Source organism: Excalfactoria chinensis, chromosome 4 (assembly GCF_039878825.1).
Source record: "Excalfactoria chinensis isolate bCotChi1 chromosome 4, bCotChi1.hap2, whole genome shotgun sequence".
Classification (NCBI taxonomy): domain Eukaryota; kingdom Metazoa; phylum Chordata; class Aves; order Galliformes; family Phasianidae; genus Excalfactoria; species Excalfactoria chinensis.
The window spans coordinates 65,004,763-65,027,729 of record NC_092828.1 but is presented as its reverse complement, the minus strand read 5'-3'; the positions used below and the strand labels follow the sequence as shown (position 1 = coordinate 65,027,729).

At 32.7% G+C, this 22,967-nt stretch overlaps 1 protein-coding gene across 2 annotated transcripts in view; it reads right to left on the bottom strand.

The window, feature by feature from the left end:
* Nucleotides 1–22,967, bottom strand: part of FSTL5 (follistatin like 5) — a 232,486-nt gene that overhangs the window by 10,962 nt on the left and 198,557 nt on the right. Inside the window, exons 11-15 of one of the 2 annotated variants that reach the window (XM_072335512.1) lie at nt 20,455–20,481; nt 16,678–16,796; nt 11,045–11,194; nt 6,905–7,012; nt 5,237–5,361 (exon numbers count right to left, since the gene is read on the bottom strand). In XM_072335512.1, coding sequence (XP_072191613.1) covers nt 5,237–5,361; nt 6,905–7,012; nt 11,045–11,194; nt 16,678–16,796; nt 20,455–20,481 — 529 coding nt within the window. The remainder of the gene's footprint in view (nt 1–5,236; nt 5,362–6,904; nt 7,013–11,044; nt 11,195–16,677; nt 16,797–20,454; nt 20,482–22,967) is intronic. The other variant, XM_072335514.1, reaches the window with a different exon arrangement.

Below are 22,967 nucleotides of genomic sequence, written 5' to 3'. Positions count from 1 at the left end.
CTGTAGTCATCATTAGACACTGCAGTTAACTGCTACATCTTTGCTGATTGCCCTGGTGCTGCTGAGCTTCTTTCTCCAAATCCTCATGTAGTTTGCAAACTCCCTACTCCTGTAAAACTGCATCTTTTTAATTTAATTTCTAAAATATTAAATTATCTCGTATCTTTGAGCTAAATTACATTCACTACATGAAATATTCAGCCCCTTTTGTCTATGCTTCATCTCTAATTGGCTTCATATTTATTGCTTTCATTTTCAATCTTTTTTTTTTTTTTTTGACTCATGAAACATCTAAATGGTCCTTTCTGATTACTCTAGATCTTTGATTTTTTATTATTTTATTTTATTTTGTGCATATTTTCATACAAATATTGAAAATTCTCTCACAGTCCTTCATCTATTTCACATCTCTGTACAGATTTAAATTCTGGAATTAAATGTGAATTTCTCCACCCAAACTTACAAATGTGTTGAGTCATCACCCCACAAAGGTATTTAAGTTTCATGTTGGCAGCATACTCCAATTACCTCTCAAAGAAAAGCTTGGTTTTCGGAATGTGTTGTGCAAATGAATAAGTATAATTTTAGAAAGACGGCTTCCCTTATTATCCTACATAACAGGGAAATGAGAGAAAAAGTCAAACTGAGAATATTCAGACCCTGAGCCATCTCACCAGTGAGTTGATTGTTCACTCTTCTACTTGTTAAGTCAGGTAACTGTATTACTTTTAAAATGCTTGCTAAAAGATTAAACCATCTAAAAAGTTAGACTGACTCCATTACGGTGAGTTCATTTAATACTGCTTTTGAAACATTTTACAGCAGTGTAATGATAGACCTTAATTTATTCCAATTATCTTTTGTTCACTTCAATTTATGAACAGTGAAGCTGAAATAATCAGCACTTTTGCTCCTTAGGCTTCTAAGAATATATTTTCATGAGTATTGTACAAGCCATCTTTTTTAAGCCATCCCACACACTAATTGCAAATGTCTATTTTTGTGATAAGAAATGGTTGTTAGCAGACAGCTAGGGACAAGATCATTGGTTGCACTGAACTGTTTGGCACAAAGAGTACTTCACTGATTAAAATTTTGTTCTCAGTAAGCGAATAAGGCAAAATAGGAAAAAAAAAAATCTAGTCTCAATTTTTAAAAGGTCCATCTACAGTAGGAATAAGAGTGGAATATATATTCCCCAGAAATAACTCAGGAAATCACCTTGGGACTTGTGTCATCTATTGCAGATTAACAGACTCCACTCTGTCCTCTCTTGTAGCCACAGCATATGATTACTTTTCAACATAACTGAGTGGGGAATTGGGAATTTTTTCAAACAGTGTGTGTTTGAAAACATAGATATGACAGCATGCACGAAAAATAGCAAGCTTTACATTCATTAATTCTTGTGGTGCAATTTTTCACAAATTGGCTGTGAGTTCACGTGTCAGAGGCAAAACAAAGCATATGAAGACAGCAGAACAGGTTGTAATAACATACATGCTATCTACATAAGAAAAAATAATGAATTTATAAATGTAGATTATAAATTATAAATTTAAATGCAAACTATAAATTTAAATATTAATTTCCTCCCTTTAAAACCTTCAGACTTCCCACAGCAAACAAACTCCTTTCATTGTTCTTATTATTCATTATTGGTTTGTATCATACCCTCTTTTTCTTTACTGATTTACCAAGATTTTTGGTTCATTGTTAGTGGCTGGAATAGGAAATTCAAGAAAAGCTTTGGGAAACTGACTGTAAGCAAAGTTTGCACTTCATTAGTTTTGTGAGAAAGAGAAGGATTTTTATGCCCATCATTAATACTCCACCCCCTCAGAGCCAACATATGACCTACTCTTAGTTGAAAATATATATATATTTAATTCTAGAATTAGGCAATCTATGCTTTTAAAGCTTTATCATGTGATGTCAAGCTAATCTTTCTGCAGCTGAGACTCTGAATACACAGGGATTTGCTATCTGTAAACATCAGTAGGGTAGTATGCACAATATTAGGGAGTTAATGGTAACCTGGTTGGTTCTTTTAGTAAAACTAGGATTATGTGTTATCTGTTTTATATAATAGTAAACCACTGCAAAAAGATTATAGCCAAAAACTGGCTTGATTTCTAATGGTGTTTGCTAGAATCTATTTCTCCCTTATTTCAGCTGTCAAAGGAAAGCTTGACTGGATCCTAAAACAAAGGGAGACACTGTTCACACTATCACTTCTCCCCTCGGCTAAGAGGATACAGAACCTATTACGTGACACTTCATCTAAAGGTAGCTGTGACTCACCATGCACGGATGAAAGCAACTAATTGACCTACTTAGAAAGAATACAAATTGCCAAAATGATTTCTTCACTGTCTTTGTACTAGGCCTATTCTTCCTGGTCCCCTTCCCTAAATAATGCTTAACCCTATCCATGACTGTCCTAATAACATGAAAATTAATGTGTCTAAATATCAGTTTTGTTTTACTGATCCTTTTATACCAAGAATCTGCACATTACTGTATATATAGCAAGAATACTTATGATAGAATACTTGTATGATAGAATATTACTGTATGATAGAAAACATGTCTCGTAAATAAATGTATTTGCCCATACCATATTGCTACAGTGTTATGACTTTTGGTTATCGGTATTCCACATCATGACATCACATAGTGCACTGGGAGTTAACAAGTTAATGCTCCAGTTCTGGGCACCAGTCTGGATGAGAAGAACTACATACCCCAGGGGGCTTTGCCTTCAGAGAGGAGACGTATGGTTATCTGACATTCCTTTTTCCATTTGTCTCTCCTCCCTGCTGCTTGACCCGACTGTGCATCTCACCTCAGCATTATGGTGAGGCCTTCAGTTCTCAGACACTTTCTCATTATATTTATTAGCTTCAATTCTAATTATATTGTATTACAGTGTGTTATCTTACATTCCGATACTATATTTAGTAAATAGTTTGTTTCTCCTCAGATTGTTCCTGCTGTTTTTAATTATTCAAGGTCTCCTGTTTCCCTTTTCTGGAGACATGGCATATCCCTCTGCCCCACTAGGCACAGAACCAGGCCAAACTAGCTTTTAAAAAACATTGACACATATAGAATTGTTCAATTAAACAAAGGATCATTTTGAATAATTCAATACATTTTTTTTTTTTTTTCTTCCCAGGCAGTCACGTCTTTGACTCTCAAAGACTTGCATACATTAATATAACATTAATTAAATTTTATTAAGATTATGTAAAAGTGTCCAACAGGATCCCTTAGCTTTAAAGTTGTTGAAGACGACACTGGAACGAATTTCACTGTAGAGAGCTACTCGCCTCAATTGTCAGTGCAGTTTTTGGCAATGGGTAAAGAATCCACAGGGAGCTATGCAAGTAGGAATGACCAGCTGTATGTTCCTTTCATAATAAAACAACTTTGTCTTCCCCAGGGCAATGATATAATAATAAACAACACATTCAAATAGTAAGAAGGCTAGTCAATCCACTATGTGGTAGTTTATGAAGCAGTAGGTTCTGTTCACTCAAATCATACCTGCTCCAAACATACATATAGCAGGGTGGGTTTTCTATGGTTAAGCGTAGGGGCTGCAGATTAGTTCAGGGACACAATATGCATTTGTCTATTCAGTGTGGCACTATTGGCACTTTCTATCTAGCTACATAAATTTACACATGTGTTTTTAAATTGCACATGGCTGATTGCTAATTCCTTGTTAGCTAAGTTTTGGTTGAAAACTAAAAATATTCTCTTTCACCAGCAACCTCTTTAGAAGAAACAGAATGTTTTTCTGATACAGAAAAATAGATCAATTACAGATTAATATTCCTAAATTCTGGAACCCGTTGTAGATTCACCTTAAATTTCATGTTTTTTACTTTTAAAGGACTACCAGTAACTGAAATAACTAACTGTATCTTTACAGATGGAGATGTACATTTACATATGTGACTTGAGATTTTAGCTAAATGTGCATGCTGTCTTATAACTGTAGAATAAGAGAGATCATGCTAATAGAAGTGTTTCTATAGAAAGTTGAACTTGACAGGGTGGAATAAACAAATGTTAATTGTTCAAAGAGGCCTGAACTGAAATAGGTCTGTGCCGTTTTGCAAGGAGCCTAACAGTCCAAAGCATACAGAGTGTTAATAAATATCAACACAAGATTCTGATGTACAGATGGCAGATTTTTTCTATTCTAACCAGTAGGAATGTTACAGAAAATGAAATTTCACATTCTTACTAATGTGTTTTGCAGAAGAAAAAGACATTTTCATTTAACTAGCAAAACTGTTGATTTCTGCTTTACACCTGGATGAAACATATCTCTCTTCTCACATTCTGTCCTATGATCTAACTTGTCACACCCTTCCATTCTTCCATAATTCATATATAATTTCTATCACAGTCAGACTTTGTCTATGCTTTGGTCATATAGACAGTGTTACACTCACTGAGAGAAATAAGATCTCAATTTGCACTATTATCAAGCATGGATTATACTATAAGAAGTTTTAATACCTTAATTTCATCTCCTCATCTCATAGATCATGTTAGTTTTATTCACATATCTGAATAGAATTTGCATTGCATGTTCAGGCATGGTTTGTTTTAAAAACTAACAGCCTGATTTAAAAAAGCAAAAGCAAACAAACAAAAATAGTATAAAGAACAGAATGAGTAAGAGAAGGTAATTCACCAAGATTTAAGTCATGTTGCATCTTGTATGACAATTCCTTTTAAAACTCCAAAAGCATATTTTCTGATTCAGTTATCAAAAGAATAACTCAAATACAAGACGCATTTAATGCAGTATAGCAAAAGACATATACAGCAAATGCTTTCAGCAGTAGAAGACACTGGTATCATTTCCAAAATAAGGTCTATACTTCTAACTTAGAGAATTATCTGAACGTTATGGTTATTAATTACTCAAGTACACCTCAGATGGTATTACACCTCAACTTTAGTACATAGAGAACTTTTGGTGAGATAAGAACAAAAAAAACTACAATAGATTACTTTAATAAATGTGTTTATTCTGATAAATTAAAGAGCTTTCATTTAACCTATGAGTACTGTATACGAAAAAGGGCCTTCCAAAGCAATAATGAATGTGCATGTTCTAATATTTTCAATATTGTATTTAAATTATACTTTCATTGGATACAACATTACAGTTCATTTGAAAGTTAAATATAGCTCAGCCAAAACTTACCTTATATGAGTAATAATGAGGGTTGTAGCAGGAATGAAAAAGTCGTCCACTCTGTCAAACTGCTTTCCCACTGGCTGAGTATGGATTGTATGATGAGAAACACTTCCACTGGCTTGTGTTATGACCTACATAAAGTAACATTATTACAAACTATGGAAATAAATATTCCTTCAAATTTTAATCTATATCTAAATAGATTCATAGAATACTGCCTTTATTCCATTTCTTGTTTTATTCTTCAGCCATGAGAAGGAATGCAAATAACAGTGAATAAAACAGATTTCAGAGAACTGTTGCATACTAGATACTAGACAAGCTATTCCTCATATATACTTTTTTTTTTCATCTCATTTTTTTTTTCTACCATATTTACTCAATTGCATTCTATAGCAGTCTTTAGTGAACACTGATTTTTGCCTTTTTTTCACACTCGACTCTAGAGTGCAAATAAGTTTCTTAAGCACTTCAGTCTACGTGAAAAGACAAAATGTTATCAACTGATCCACAGAAATTTATGGCTACACATGCTTCTAAGCCCTGTCAATCATACTGAAATCAAATGTAGCATATATTGAATTGGTTGCAGTTTATGCATACCTTCAGTTGTTACGAATAAATTTTCTTTGAATACTCAAATCCTGAATGTCATCTGAGCTAGAATTTTATTGGCAAGTAAAAGACAATTTATATTAATAGCTGCTATGATGTTCATTTCTGTGCACTTAAGACTGGATTCATAAAAAAAAAAAAAAGTATTATATATCATGCAAGGGAAAACAAGATTGAAAATGAGTTCATGCTCTAGAACAGGATATATCAGATTCAATTATTAGTCTTTTTTTTGGGGAAGGAGTGACAGCTGAACTCCCACAAATTACCTTACTCACTCACAATTACTAAGAGTATAAAAAATTACTTTCAAAGGTTACTGATTTTTCTGTTTGAGCTCTATGTATGATTTTTTTTTTCTTATTCCTTATGTATTTGACAAGTGACAAATAAGCACTTTACTGACTTCTAAAGAAAATAAGTTGAATTTAAAAGTAATTCTGAAATTATGAGACAAAGAGTATCACTGTACTATCATAGGATTACTTTAAATTAAGAGAAGAAAGGAGTGAAAAAGCAGGACAGAAGTAAAACTCTTGAAACGCTTCTTTGGTGACTTTCCCTAGACTTGCTGCTACTGTGAAATCATGGGAAAAAATAAGTATTTTTATTATTTAATATCTAAAAAAACCCCAAACTCAAAGCAATAAGCAATAAATACTGTTAGAACTCTTAGCATGTCAATGCCAGAACATCAATATAATTTTAGTGAAATATGAATATGCCTAAAATCCGTGGTATTGTCTGATTAGGAGCAAAAACATCATAACCAGCATATCTGCTCTCAGAAGACTGACAGACTAGCAAAGCATGCCATTGTTTTCAGCTGCACTTCAAAACCCTCCATCAAATCGGCATTTACATTTCTACATAAGAGCGTAGAAAATCTCAACACTTTTCGAGTAAGTTCAGTTGTTTCAGGTTTCCTGAAGAGATTTTCCTACCCCTGTTGCTTCATCATAACAATATTTAAAGAGAAATACATAAACGGTGCAATTACATAAATATTCAATCTATTTGGGTTTCCTAGCATATAATCAGTCTGATCAATGTACTTACTTGCAAAGTTGGTGAATTCTTTTCCATGTTTCCCCAGCTCTGCACCCAGACTTGATCATGTGATTTATCATAATGTAGTTTCACTGGAACAGGGTCTGTACTTACTGCCTGCAATTGCAATAAAATGAGAAATCCTTATTCTTCACCACATGTTAAGAAGAGAAATAATAGATATGATTGAATTAAAACTATGACTAGACATGCATATCCTGATGTTTTCAGATTATATTTTAAAATTACACTGTCAGATGTTGAAACAGACTTCCGATTAATTCAAAGTCACTGAATTGCTGAAACAGTGCTTTTTATTCATTATGTGTTCTAATATTTGGCATAAAAAACATGTTATACGGAGGCTATTAGGTATCTGAAACAAAAACAATGTTTTAAATCAAATTTAAAAATGCTAACCTTCCTTCCCTACAACTTTCTCATACCATATATATAAATTTAAAATCTATAAAAATATTGAAAAATGGCTTAACAGAGAAGAATATTCTCAAGCTTCATAGTAAAGTCAACGGAAGATATTCCTGTGGAGCCCTGCCCAAACAGCGTTATCACACTCTTTTTAACTGGATATATTCATTTGAAGTTGGCAATATTTTTAAGACATAAATGTTTTCCTTATAATTTCTACATTTGGCAGAAGTGATCAGTACCAGGTTGTTTTCCCTCGAGTTTTCTATCCAAAGACTACAGACCTCTTCGGCATTTGAGATTTACTTTCTTTTTTGGGACAATCCAGAGAAGTGAAAAGAGAGGACAGTATTTGATTAAGAGACATTAGTCAAACAATTGTGGGGATTACTTTTCTATCTTCACCATTAAGGCAGCAAAAATAAGTGGAAATTGCTTTTTAGTCTCACCATTATGGAGCTGTAAAGCACAGCTTGTTTATCAGTTTGTCAAGGAGAATACCAGCTGGCTAATTAAGTGAAGGTAATTTAAAGTAATGATGTAGATCCTCAAGATAATGCTCTAATGGCTGGCTGAGACTGCTGATGATACTTAACGGTACTCCTGAGGTGTTGCAAGCCACAGATTCATCTGGAAAAAAAACAAAAAACAAAAACCTACCATTTTTACCTTCTGAAAGTGGTAAATGAAGCCATCACCAGCTCATTTAAAAACAAAAGATGCCCCTTAAAAAGGCCATTTTTGTTTGATAACACTTTCTGCTTCAAGTTGGAAGACAAGTTGTCTAAAACAATACTTGGGCCATTGTCTAGTTATTTGTTGATGTGTATCAAATTTCCATTTGGCTTCCTCAAATGAAAGGTCTGACCCACGCATTGTTGCTGAATGAGCACTAGTTGTGCTCAGGAATTGGGCCATGGTACTGCCTGGAGAAGAAATTGCCTGTGTAGTCAAGCATGGATAATGCAACTCCCAAGAGCATGCTGGCAGCAGAAAGATTCTAGGAATTTTGGAGATGTTCTCACAGCTGTTCACGGCTATCCAGGCTAAACTGCCACCAGCACACTCTGTACTAAGCAATGATGAGCTCTGGTTACATCAACGTGCCTTGCAATCATCCCACTTAATTTTATACTGCACGATTACAGATCCCTCTGTTTAGTTTCAAGACCTTACAAATGAAAGAAAAGTATATAGCTAAATCAGACAAGAAACTGTACTAAGCAAAACCAAATCACTTTGAGTCCACTATCTAAAATTCTCCTATTTATAATTAGCTTAGTATCTATTTTCCAAAAATAATTTGTATTTTGATGTTTTTTTGTTTGTTTGTTTGTTTTTCAATACTGAGCAGTACTGTACATTATAAAAATAGCCTGAATTGACTGAGAAGTTAAATTCCCTTCTTGCTTCTACAGTTTTTGTGTCTGTGCATATGCTATGAGTACAAGATTTGATACCTAGAAAATTTTTGCTACCTACAGAAAACAAAACAAAAAATGGACATCCAATAATTAAGTAAAGGAAGGCAGGGCCATGGCAGCTATATAATCAAAAATGGTGAGCAAAACATCACTTGGCTTGTCAGCAGATTCCAAATTTCCTTACTTTGATTCTGAAAATAAACTGTGAATCAGCATTTTTATTTCTCATACTCTCATCCTATGCATAAGATTGTATAGGTTTTGTGTTTTTGTGATTTATTCATCTTATTTGCAATAAACATTTTTTTTAATGTTTATTCTGAATGTATCATCATCATTAAGCATAGCACCAATCAAGTTCCACAATAATTGTCACACATCTTTCACAAAATGTATCCTAGGAAATTATTTTCAGTTTAGTAATGAATAGTAGAAACTCTGCTCCACTACATAGGAGCATAAAAACACGTTTTTCAACTTGGCTTTGTTGTTAAACTGTCATTCCTTATTAACATCTCACCAAATGTCTTTTGTAAATATTTTTAACATGTAAAATAACAAGAGAATCTCTCATTAATTTCTGAGTATCCTGGAACTACAAAAAGAGAGAATTCCATTTCTACAAAAGGTTTTCATAGATGGTATAAATATTCTGTGTGTGCCTGGGCATTTTAAAAGTAGTTTTAAAGCAATGCTATTTTATCTTTAGAAATAAAATTTCTTCTATTTTTGAAAGTGCAAAAGTAGAAAATAATTTGGTTTGGTGGTTGGTTTTTTATTTTATTGTTTTTTTGTTTTTTTTCCCTCATATTATCATGACGGCTACTGAGTGAAATGCCATAGAATATATGGCAAAAATACAAAATTATAAACCTTAAGTTTATTTTTGTTAAGTTAATTTTAAAATCACACTTCACTGTGAATTCTTTTAAAATTTTACACTAAAATATTATATATGTGCATAAATATACATAATCTTTACATTAAAGATTTTCATTCATTTATGGACAAAAAGGCAAAAGACATGAAGAAGATCTCTAAATATTTTTATTAACACTGGGAATAGGCTCCCCAGGGAGGTGGGCAAGTCACTGTCCCTGGATATGCTTAAGAGCATTTGGATGTGGTGCTCAGAGATAAGATTTAGCAGATGGTTATTAGAGTTAGGGTACTATGGTTATGCTGCAGTTGGACTTGATGATCTTTGAGGTCTTTTTCCAACCTGAGTAATTCTACGATTCTATGATACTATGATTCTAACAATTTAGCTTAGAATTCTAATACAAATCCTTGTTATATTTAGCTAAAGAACATCTGTTTCTTATGAATGTGATGATACTGCAAGTAATTCTGTAGATGTGATTATTTGTAATCATTTATTTGAATAAAATTTGAATCAGAAAACTTAACATGGTGCCAAAAGTGCTGTCAGAAAACCTCATGCAAATGTCTCTTTTTTTTTTTTCAGAGAACAAGTTATTAACTAGCTTCAGACTTCCTAGCACAGGAAATAATTTTAATTAAGAAGCAGGGTCCTGCTATTTAAGCACATTTCAAGAAGTTTTATGTGACCCTCAGTGTACTAAAAAAAACACACAAACAACAAAACAAAACAAAATAAAAAACAAACAAAACAAAAAACAAACAAGTCCCAAAAGACCGTTGACAGCCCTGAGCTGAAAGCCTCTTTTTTTTTTTTGCCACTGAAAGTGAAAGAGAACTAATCCTTCAGGCAGATGTCATTTGACCAGAAAGACTGAAGACTATACAGTGACATACTGTTTATTGTATATAAAGAAAAAATTGTGTAACATGGTGAGAACTGTAGGCAGAAACCAAACAGTAAAAGTAGTTTGATTTTACCTCAAAACACAAAGATTTTGAGCTTTAAATAATCTCTTCATATTCAGGAAATCTTTAAAATGTACTAGGTTTATGGCTATTATTTGCTAAATGCATTCTTACACATCTTTGACAATTCAATATATATCTGATTTAAACTGATAGTACAATGATACCACTGAAAATGCATTGATGCCATCAAAAAGAAAAACATTAAAGAGAGAAAGTAAGAAGGAAAAAGTACAGTGGGCATAGTATTGGATTTCTATAGTCAACTAAACATCAGTTCTCTTTCAACTCAGTAAGACTACAGATGCTCAGGCTCTCCTGAAGCAATTGAGCTTATTTAGAATCTCCCATGATACCGGCTTTTTTATTTTTTTATTTTTCCAAAATGTAATAAAGAAACTTGTGCACAAATTAGACATTAACTGAAAAATTACAAAATAATTACCTGTACAACTTTCTGAGACTGTACATCAATAATAAGCACTCTGTCCAGTGTAGGCTGAGTCACATAAATGAACTTGTCTTTTACATTAACAGCAGTTGCCCAAACACACCGCTGAACAGAATCTCCATCAGCTTTGGGACAAACTTCATCCTGCATTTCAAGAAAAACAGCATTAGTGTAAGAATCAAAACAGGTAACAGTGCAATAGAAAGACAAATTTCACTTCTTTTTTTGGCAAGATTTATGCAGGGCATTTTGTCCAGAAGGACATTGTGAGATATGGTATCAAAAGCATTGCTGAAATACAAAAAAATTCCATAAAGTAGCTTTCCCAGGTCAGAGAGGTGGAAAACCTTGCCATGAAAGGAAATCACATCCATTAAAGAGGACTTTTCCCTCTTGAATCCATGTTAGCTGTGACCAGTAACCACATATCTGTTACGGAACAATGGTTTCCAGAAGTAGATGATGAATTTCAATGCTAACTTTTCTGTTTCATGAACATTTCTTTGCATGCCGTACCTCTGTGCATTTCAAAAAATACACTCTATCTTTGTATGTCAAAATTAAAAATAAATCAATTTCCCGCTTTAACTGAAGAAGTTTCTTAACAGGAGATCAATAGGCTCTGCTTGTTCTTACGTTGTTCTTAAACTTCAACTAATGGAAGGTCTTTCAGAAATCACACTGATAAGGAAAGGTTACTAAGCTCAGGTTTCATGGGATGGCATATAATCAGGAACTTCACCAGAACGTAGTCATAAATAAAAAGAGTAAAATTTATCTTGCACTGCTAAAATGTCATATACTTCTAAGGAAAATGTTTAAAATCTGTTTCTGACGAATGATAGGTATGGTTACAAAGCAAACTTTTATTCTTAAACATCGCTAAAAGCTTTTCATTGCATAAAGTGAGGTGTCAACATAAATAAGTACATTTCTAGTATTCTGTGCAATCATCAGATATATTTTAATTTGCCTTCTGTGAAACTGTCATTTCAGTTGGAAGGCTGTTTCACTGATCTCAAATTGTGCTTCATATTTACTCTAAATATGCTTTATCAATTCTCAATATTTATCTAAACACATAACTAATTCAATATTGTATGACACTACTCTTGCTTCTTTGAAGAACAATTACTTCAAATAATGTGTCTTTAGATTTTCCTAACTCTATCATGTGTCATATTTTTCTGTCTTCTTCCTCAGAAACTCACCTTAGTTCAACCCATTTTTTAGTGTTATGATTTCTACAGAGATAAGTTCAGTGTATCTGTAAAATAGTGCTAACTCTTGCTGGAGAAATCCAGGTTTCTCTCACAGCATCATATACAACAACATAAAAGCTTAATCACACTTACTGGTTCTAGAATATTGTTTATGTTGTTAGCAGTTCCTATAATTCAATGCCAATTCTCATTTTACAACCAAACTGGAAAAAATTAAAGTAAAAACAAAACTGTGTTTATCCAAAGTGATGGTGAAAAATATGCACCTAATTTCTCACATCTGAAATAAGTGTTTTTCCCAGCATTAATTGGTTTAGGTAGTAATTTTTCCCTTGTTATTCAAACTGACATTTATCTGGATACTCCAGAAATAGCTTCAATCAATGGAACTCAAATTTTGCTTTTGAAAAGTTAACAGTTATCTGATTAGACAGTTCAGATTTCTTTGGGTTTAGAGGCAATAACTCTAAGTCTCTATATTAATTTCCCCAGTCGTTGAGTTAAAATAATTTCTCCTTTAAATCTAAGCATAAAACCATCATTTTCTTCTTCTAATTAAAGTATTAGCAGTTTACTTTCTTCTATATATATTTTTTTCTCTCGGAAAAAGCTAAAATATCAATTTATTTCATTGGAGTTTTTGATGTTGCTGTTTGTTTGTTTTGTGTTCCCCCCTTCCACACCCCCCCCCCCCCCCCCCCCCCATCTTTTTAATCAAAATATTACATCGCCAGCAGATGGAGGTAGATAAATCCTCAGAGAAAGTTTTTCAAAGTAGACTGGAATGAGTGTGCATTTTCTCAAGGGAGATTTATATGCACTTGCCTATAAATTTAGACATAGTGCACAAGAGTCCTCAGTGTTTTAACAAGCATTTGAGTCATGATCTCTGAACAGTATAGTAAAAAGTTTATCCATGCTTCATCAGCTATAGATATCAACAGTTCAGAAGAGTGCATGTATTAAAGCTTAAATTTATGTATCACCTATTCCATATTAACTTGCAACCATAAATTGTACATAACAAGTGTATTTGACATTCACTTATTAAAAATAAATAAATAAAAAATCAGACTCAAGACCTTTTTCTCTCTCACTTTTTTTTCCCTCTCCTAATATCTTGCACCTAGTCTGTTTCCTGCACTGCAAAAATGCCATCAAAATAAATTTCTGTGTACTATGTAGCGTGTGTTAATTTCACATTCTTTGGCAACTCTGTTCTGCTATGTTGTTACATTTTCAAAATTAATTACTATGCAGTTTTGGTCCCACCTTTCACACACATTCAACTTTAGGCATTAAAAGTTTCAGTTTTTTGAAATATGTTCTTTATGCCATATTTCTCTGGATAGAGGAGAAATATGGATATTTTCCAATTGCTTTCAAAGACAGTTTCTTTCCCCCTCCTCCCCAGAAAAAGGGATTCACTGGGAGAAGGGAAACATTATTCCTTAAAATTACAATTTAAAGACTTTAGATAATATTAATTTGCAGAGGATAAATATAGGTTGTATATTAATGGGGGAAATGACCCAAACACAACAGGATGACAACACACTTAACTTCTGAAAGACTGTATCTGGAGCATGGTTAGGGGGATCTACTTGGCAACCGGTTAAACAAACAGCTGTCAAAGCCGATATAATTAAGCAATAACATATATAAGAAATGGAAATTTGTTCGTTTCCCCCCCCCTATACAAGCAATATTGTCAAAACTAGCACAATAAAAGTCAACTTCTACTTGGTACTTATTGAGAAAATTCCAGTAATTTAAGTAATTCTGCGAAGGACTGAAGGAAGCGCTTTAGAACTTTCTGAGAACCATGATGGTCCTACAAGACACAAAGTCTTTTCCTTCCCTTTAAACACAATAAAAGTCTAATTTATTCCCATGTTAGACACAGGCTAAAGCACTTCACTTTACTGACATTCAGTTGCTTAGGAGGCAATTAAATATTTAGGTAAGAGCTCTCAAGTATATTGTTATTGAGAAATTACATTTACTTTTAACAAAATTAGCATACCTAAATAACTGCTTGGTTAACTACTACACCATTCGTTCACAATACAATGTGAAGCTAAGAAAAAACACCAAATTCTTTTACAGGAGCTCAGTTAAGTGTAACTCTATTTTGTTGACAAGTAAACAGGAAAGCAGAGGAAGAATATTGCAGTATTGTGTGTATATCACCTGTTGAACCAGAATTTAATTCTGCACCCCAGAATTTATATATGGTCATAGACTTCAGCATATATTTGTCAATGGTAAAGGGTTTTACTGGGGTTTTACCAATCACTTGAACACGTAACAGAGAGAACTGAAGAAATGGAAAAACCCTAAGCAAGCATGAAATGATTTCCTATAGGTATTTCTTAAGAGGTAAGAAATGGAGATTTTATTAGCAAGAGACAGGCTAAATAAAAATACACTAGCACATCTAATTAGTGATGTTGTATGACAGTCAATGAATTAATAGTGAACAATTTACAACATGGGCTCTTACAACTAAATGAACTTGATAAAAATCTGACCTTGGGATAAAACTGAACTAATTTGTTATCCTTACTTAGAAAAAAAGAAACAAAACAAAACAAAACAACAGATTTTCCAAAGAGTGAAAAAGAGAAGATATTCAGCAAAGGAGGCAACAGTTATCTAAATCTTCATAGTCAATACGCTTTTTCAGTAATATAATATTATATATAGTAGTATTAGCAGCACATGCAGGGAATTCTTTTAAATTCAGATTTTCATTTCTTCTTTTATTTTTATTTTTTACATTTAATGGAAAGAATATTTTTCCATTTTCTTTTACATTATGCAGATCTGTGAATAGAAAAATCTAAGAATATATATTTCAAACATTTCTTCAAGAATAAAAGATCCTGCAACTGTCATTATAAGCGAAGGAGTATTTGGTGTTCAAAAGAATAAGTGGAAATATTATTGTACTTAATGGACTCAATGTATGCATGCAAACACAAAGTTTAACTTCTGGCTATACGTTTACCATAGATACCCCACACACACCAGACATTCAAAATCCAAATCTACATTTACTTAAAAATGAAAGCTGTTTTGTAGTCTGCTTTCCCAGTCTTCTTTATAGTAGTGGAACTACTTATGTTAACTTATGTTTGAAAATAACTGAAATGGAAGGAAATCTTACTATCCATCCTGATTATTACCACATTTCAATAAAAACACACGTACACTCTGGGCCAATAAAACCTTAACAGACTTCTTAAATAATCAGCTTTTGAATTAAACAGCCATAAAAAAGCTCTTTGGCTTTTTTTTTTTTTTTTTTTTTTTTTTTTTTTTTTTGGCTATGTCAAACTGATTTCACTTCAGCTGCACAAACTTAGGTATGATTAGTGGTTCAAAGTGTAATTATTCACACTAAAATAAATCTTGCTGTTGAATACAGCAGTCTTTGACATCAATAATGATAACTGAATACGCAAAAGCCATTGAGACAGTTCTGCTAGTATTTCAGTGTGTTTTAGGTATTAGCAAAAGAACTGTACAGCTCATGAGTTATTACACACTTCTTTTTTTTCCTCATTTCAAGGTCATTCATTCAAATTCAAACGATGAGAAAAAATGAATACAGTGACTGGTCCCAGTTTCCTGTGAGAACATGTATCATGTCAGCTAACGATTTGATTAGCAGGAAAAGAATAAACAGCAAAAAATCAGACAGAAATGGAAAATGCTTTCATGTAGTAATACACTTCATAAATGCACAGTTTGATGAAATCAGCTATAAATCTGTTGACATTAAAATTACTGACACTATTTATACAAACTGTAAGTGGGATTCAAAGTATCAATCATCCCTACTAACTCCAGTGGAGCTCTAGGCATGTTCATTAGGATAGGGAGTTGCTCTATGATAACTGGCACTTTAATACAGACAAACAAAAAACTTAGCAAAATGATATAAACAAACATCCAGTGGAGAAAAAGAAACTATTAACAACAGTGATCACAGATCCTTCATTTAACAGAAAGAATGTGATTAATAGAGATCTACCAACATGCAGGGAAAAAGAGGAGGGTAGGAGGGAAATAAAGACAAGAAGATAGAAAGCTGCTAAGGGCAAATTATGGAGAAAAAGAAGAGAGAGAGAAGAGAGAGAAAGTGACAGAAAGAAGACGACTAAAAAAAGCAGAGGGAAAATATTCAATCTAAAAGAGAGAATAAAAATCTGAATTTGACCAAAGACAGCAAATTTTGAGTCCAACATTTTAAGCTAGATGTTAATTGGGAAGATGTCTGAATTTATTAAACAGGCAACATGAAACAGGCATTTCTTAATTAAAACTACATTTGAAAAAACGCTTAAACTTAAAAACAAACTAAAAACAAACAAACAAACAAAAACAACAACTTACCTGAAAACCGAGGAGTTTTTCACTAGGCTTAATATGTCTCTGAAATTCACATTCCACTGGTTGTATTACTTTGATTCCATCTTCATAAAAAACATAAAACATGTTCCCAATTCCCAGACCTTAGGAATGAAAACACATTGAAATGTACAAAATTAAATAATCACAAAAAAGAAAATCCTGGCATTGAAGTAAAACTCTCATCATATTATCAGCATAAGATCAGTTAGTTAACATGTAGAGTGCTAGCACAACCAGTCCTCTGGGATCTTATTCTGTACAACTGAAAAATCCCTCTTATGTTATTCAGAATTTTACATAATTTCCTCCATTGGCAAGAAGGCGTTTTATGAATACAGAGCTAGAAACACAAGATACAGTTTGACAGCTGTGTTAATGAAAATCATCTTGTGAAATAATTTACACTGAAATCAGATCCACCATGTATTCATATTTTTCCTTTTCAGAGGGAAGGAAGAATTAAAATAATTTCAGTATCACATTGAAATTTAAGTTCTGAATCTTTCTTATAAACCTTTGCAATATTTGACAGTTATTTCAATTAGAAAAGGATTTATTATATTATTACTATTATTATTTTAGCAGGAAATTCAGTCTTTGAAGTGCCTCAAGGAACTATTTAATCCTACTTCAGTGTGTGGAATGGGAGTCATGATGTAATGTTTCATTGAGAAGGCTGAAAGCAGATCATTCACATTACCACAAATAAAAGCTTTCTTTCACCAGATTCTAATTGAGATGATTGTTGTTGATTTGCTATGTGGATATAATGATAGATGATCAGTTGATATTTGCAGAATTCTATGAAGAAGAAATCACCGTACTTATAAAATTACATTATAATAAACTCTACCAGCTTAAACTGTGGGCTATAATGATATAAATGTAGATGTCTGCCAGGTGCAGGACCTAATCTTTCTTTTGGCTTAACAATATTTGATGTAAGAACATGAGAACAAAACACAGGAAAAAATTCTGATTCTTTGCTTATTCCGAATTCCAGATGGAAAATTATCTTAATAGGACAGGAAAATATTTCAATATCAATTAAAATAATGAGAATGTGAAGGGAGTGAAAAGTTTGTATATATATTCATACATGGTGTACTCATGTAAGTACATACACACAGATTCACAGCCACATTAGAAATCAGACAGATACTGAGGTCATTTAGAAGTCAAGATGATGCACAAGGCAGTCAGGCTATGCCTAGAAACAGCAAAATCTGTAAGAAAAATTTTACAGAATCATTCCCATTCCTAGCCAAGTTTTTCTACAATACCGGGACAATCTCCAAGCAGTTCTTGAAACTTTCCATCAAATATGTCTATTAGTAGGACAGCAAGAAGCAGGAGAGGGGTTTGCACAGAATGTGTAGCACAGAAGCAGGCTCAAGCTCAAAGAAAACTTGACCTAATGTTTTTTTTCTTGAGCATAGACAATATTTTGACAATATTGCACTTGGTGCAATATACTCAGTTTGGTTTATGAGATAATTCTATATGCCTTTGCAGGTAAAACATACAGTCTATGTGATAAAACTTGTCAAAATCTTTCCTTTAGAAAATGCCTGACATTGTGTCATAAAAGAACAACTAGAATTTGTAGACAGGTTTGAAGTTCGGCTATCTTTCCTAGTGAATAGTAAAGATCAATAGCTTACTGTATCTTCATGATAAATAAACACATGTAGCTAGTCAGGAACAAAATAAAGTCTTCCCTGCTCTCTGGCCACATTGCCTGAAGTGTATTTTAGTTATTCACATAATAAGCAATACCAGAATGTGAGGAGCTAAAGTCCAAGATGATAGAGATTTAATAAACTGATCCTGGAAAATTCTACTTCAGTTGCCAGTCTACAAGTCAGGCAAAATAACACAACCCAAAGTTTTATGGCTTTATTTTGTTTTTATACCCAGGTTACAACATTCACCAAACTTATTCAAAGTAAGAGAAGGAGACACAATAAATAATGTTCTCTCTCCTGAGTTAGGGCAAAATAAGGAAGTTTTACCTATGGAGCCAGTGAAATCCCCACACTTGCTATGACCCTAAGCATTTTCTTTAAGATTCTGTCTGCAAATATCTATATAAATATATAAATATACCATCATTATAACTAAATGAGCTGTTCCTCTAAGGACATCTGATGCAATTTTACAGCCCTTTCTCCCTTCCTTCCCAGCAAAACCAAACACTTTTATATTACAGTTTCTGTGCCAGAAGCAACAACAATAAATTTGACTGAATTTACCACAATTAGACAAATTTGAATCTACATTTAAAACAGTCTAGCTCTTTTTTGGAAAAAATAAAAATAAGAATAAATACAGTGGCTTTGGATTTGTTTGTATATATGTTAATATACTGATATAATTATGTTTGTGTATTATTGTATTACATCCTAACGTATCTTCAAGTTCCTTTCAGATTTTCTTATATACACTCCTTTCTGGTTCTGTTCAAGAGAACTCTTTGATGGATACCTGCCAAATAGGCAGAGAGAATACCACACATTTGTAAACTTGATAATTGCATCTGGTTGTTTATCAGTATAATTGATTGAAAGTGAACACATAGTTTACACTCTGCAAGGCCAACAGAGTAAGAGGGTCATAGATGAACTCCAGTGTAATCAGGCAACTCTCTGAAGAACTGGTAAAACAGTATCATATATTTAAAAAACCCTTGTTCATATTTGTAAACACATTGATAAACACAAAAATTTCAGTATACAATTATGCAAAAGAAATACAAATATTTGGAATCTTTCAATTAGTTTTAAATGCATATTTAAGAAACACCTAGAAATGTCATTTTTAGTACTAGTTTAGTAAAGCCTGGGCCACTTACAATATTACCAATATTCACTGAAAATACTTGAAACATTTCCTATTCCTGAAATACATGAAGTCCTGAATTCAGACTTAAGATCTGGTTGCTTAGAGAAAAGATATGACAGCTCATGACAACACTTACATTTTGATATTCTTTCCATGGTGATACAGTTTTCTCAATATATGTCATGAAAAGATTTCATATATATACATATATATGTGAAATAGATTTACTATATATACATATAGCATTAATTCTTGTGTATGTATATGTGTATATATATAGAGAGAGAAACATATACATACACAAGAATTAATACTTATTTTTGTTTTCCATGCTTACTATGCTATTAAGACTTTATACTGTCTATTTATCCTTTGGTCTATCACAAAACAAATCACAAACCTTCATTCTCCACTTCAATACTCAGAAATCCTTCCTGAGTGTGTGTGTGTGTGTGTGTGTGTGTGTATATAAATTATATATATAATATATATAATATATATATAATTATCTTTATATATATATATATATATATATATAAAGAATAACATGCTTTGTGCCATTAGGAAACAGCAGAAGCCTCGATTTCAGCAAAAAATATTTAAAATTATGATTTGAGGAAGTAAGAATGATTCAGACAAGCTCAACAACATATAGCCAGATTTGTTGGAAGATTTATCATGATAGCAAACAAAACCCTACATTTTAAATCTGATTCTTTTTGTAATCAGTCTTTGAGCAAGTCTCTAAAATATTTAATCAGGTTATTTTCTCCTCCTTCCTCAAATGGAGAGGCAATTCACAAAGGCACACCTACATTCAAATGATTATTTTCAACAACAACAACAAATACACAAGGAACATTAGAAGATCACTTCACTGCAATACAGAAAAGTATGAAAAAATTATATTAGTACCTTGCTCTCTCCACAATATATTTGCAACTGCAGCATGAAAGAGAAACAAAGAGCACAAAATACAAATGAGCAAGAAAAAAAACCCAAACAAACACATAAATGATAAATCACTTCTGAAATAATTAGGATGCTTTAACTTCTGATTCACTAAAACTGGCAAATCAATGGAAACAGTGGATTAACAATAAGATGAAATAATTTTTTCTATGTCTAGCACTAAAGTAATAAACAACAAAATGATTGAGGTTAAAATGAATCTCTTCCCTTCCCATCCTCCCCCCTGCCATGCAAATTAACCAAATTAGCCTTCAATTTTGTGTTTCATGATTCATTATTAAAAAAGAAGAAAAAAGACCAAAAACATGGAATGGGATATGAATATACATGTATTATGCACATTAATTAAGGGTGATATAATTTTTGTCGTTTCCTTTAAGCATAAGTGAATTTTGATATGCATATAAAATGTACTTCTGTACTGCTGTAGCATATCTATGCCACTGAAGATGACATGGTGTATGGTATTCGCCTTAATATTCAAAAGAACTATCTGAAGGGGGGACATGGGGACGGGGGGAGGAAGAATACAAGCAGGTATGGAAACTATGTGTTTAATACTTGGTTTCCATGAAAATGTGAATTGTATTTTATCATCTTGTTTACAGTGTTCAGATTTTAGACTTTAGAGATCAATGAAAACTAATTATGTTGATTTACTGTTCTGCAGTTTTTTCTGCCTGGGAAGAATAAGAAGGATTAAATTGTGAAAATTTTATGTCTTTATAGTTCAACATGAATGACATGGAGCATATTGTTTAAAATCACACACACACACACACACACACAAAGTGTTTTATAATATAATAGTCTTAAGAAATAAAGAAATTTTTAAAGGTCCAAGATGCAACAGAGTGAACTCTTCATTTAATAGGCAAGAAAATTGTGATGTTCATTGAAACACAACGTTGCAAAACTATGTAATGCACATTAAAAGAAAAACATTGGAAAAATTATTGGAAGAGATATTATTAGAAAAAGTGTTGGTTGCTTAAGCCTGACAATACAAACAAGAACTATAATTATTTCTGACAAACCCCAAATACTGTGATTTTTCCCAAGCATCTTTGACTGGGTGCTGCTGAAGTCAGGACTGAATCCTTGACAGGCTTTTTGCCTTGTGCAGTGCAGCATTTCCCTCATTCTAATGCCCTGCCAGAATAGACAGATCATCAAATGGATGTAAAGGCCCTTGGAGAAAGTTTCAGTCTACTTTCTTAAAAGCACATGATTCAAAGTCTTGGGTAACAGTCATTATTATACTTTCTTTTTTTTTCCCCTCTCCCTCTCCTCTTCTGTTTTGCAATTGACTGATGATTTTGTTTCATTAATCGTTTCAGCAGAACAGCTTCATTACGTGACCCTGGACACAGTATTTAAACTGTTATGCCTTAATATAGTTACGGTGATGATTACTGTTTAACCTTAGTGCTTTAAGTGTACAGATGAGTGATCCCTATATAAGTACAAAGCAGCAATGAAATGAAGAAGTGCTAGAATAAAATTTTTTCACATTTCCACCAAAGAACATATGTACCTCTTTTTCAAAATGCTTAATCTGCTTTCTGTTTCTTCTTATTAAATCAGCTTAATTATCTGACTTAATAGTGCTAGGTGTACATTATTTTCAAATGTAATTGTTGCCTTGAGACACTAGGATCCAATAAATTACCAAAGGCCAGCATTAATGCAGCATGCCATCTTGTCTCCAATTCAGGCTGAGTAGCCTCCCTTTACATAATGAGGTAGAATTTCTGTTGGTTCAATTGCTGCTATAGTCAAAGCAGGACAACATATTTAAAATGTATTTCCCCGTTACCTACATTTATACTTGTCCTTCTGATTTCAGGCTGTAAATTTCAAAAGATCATAACTTTGAATAAAGTATTGACTACATAAGCTAAATATGTATCCTCTACAAATCCAGCTTCTCCAGATGAATCTTCATGGTGACTAACATAATAACACTAGTATAGCTGCCAAATTTAGATAATTCAGCATGCTAAGTTCCACATGCATTTTGGAACCCCCAGTCTTATTCCCTGTTTGTCAGTGTCTATATTCAGATGACAGTTCCCTTTTTTTTTTCTTGGAAATCTTATATATATATATACTGTTGTTGTTGCTGTTTCTGAAATAAAGCAAATTAATTTCCCCAGGGAAAGCAGGAGGATTTCCTTTAAAATTAGTTTTCTCTTTACAATGTGAGGAAAGAACCATGTAATTAATGCCATTTGATGTCCTGTAAATTTAGCCATTAACATCTACCTTTTATCAGTCTTATCGGTCTTTTTTTTTTTTCTTTTTTTTTTTTTTTTTTTTTAAATTTATTTTGTATTTTTTATTTTTTTCCTAGAAGTGACATAGAAAAGAAAACATAATTACAACTATTCAACTCTGAGGAACTACATGAGATCAAATCAACTGACTTAAGATTATACTAATGGCAGTGACAA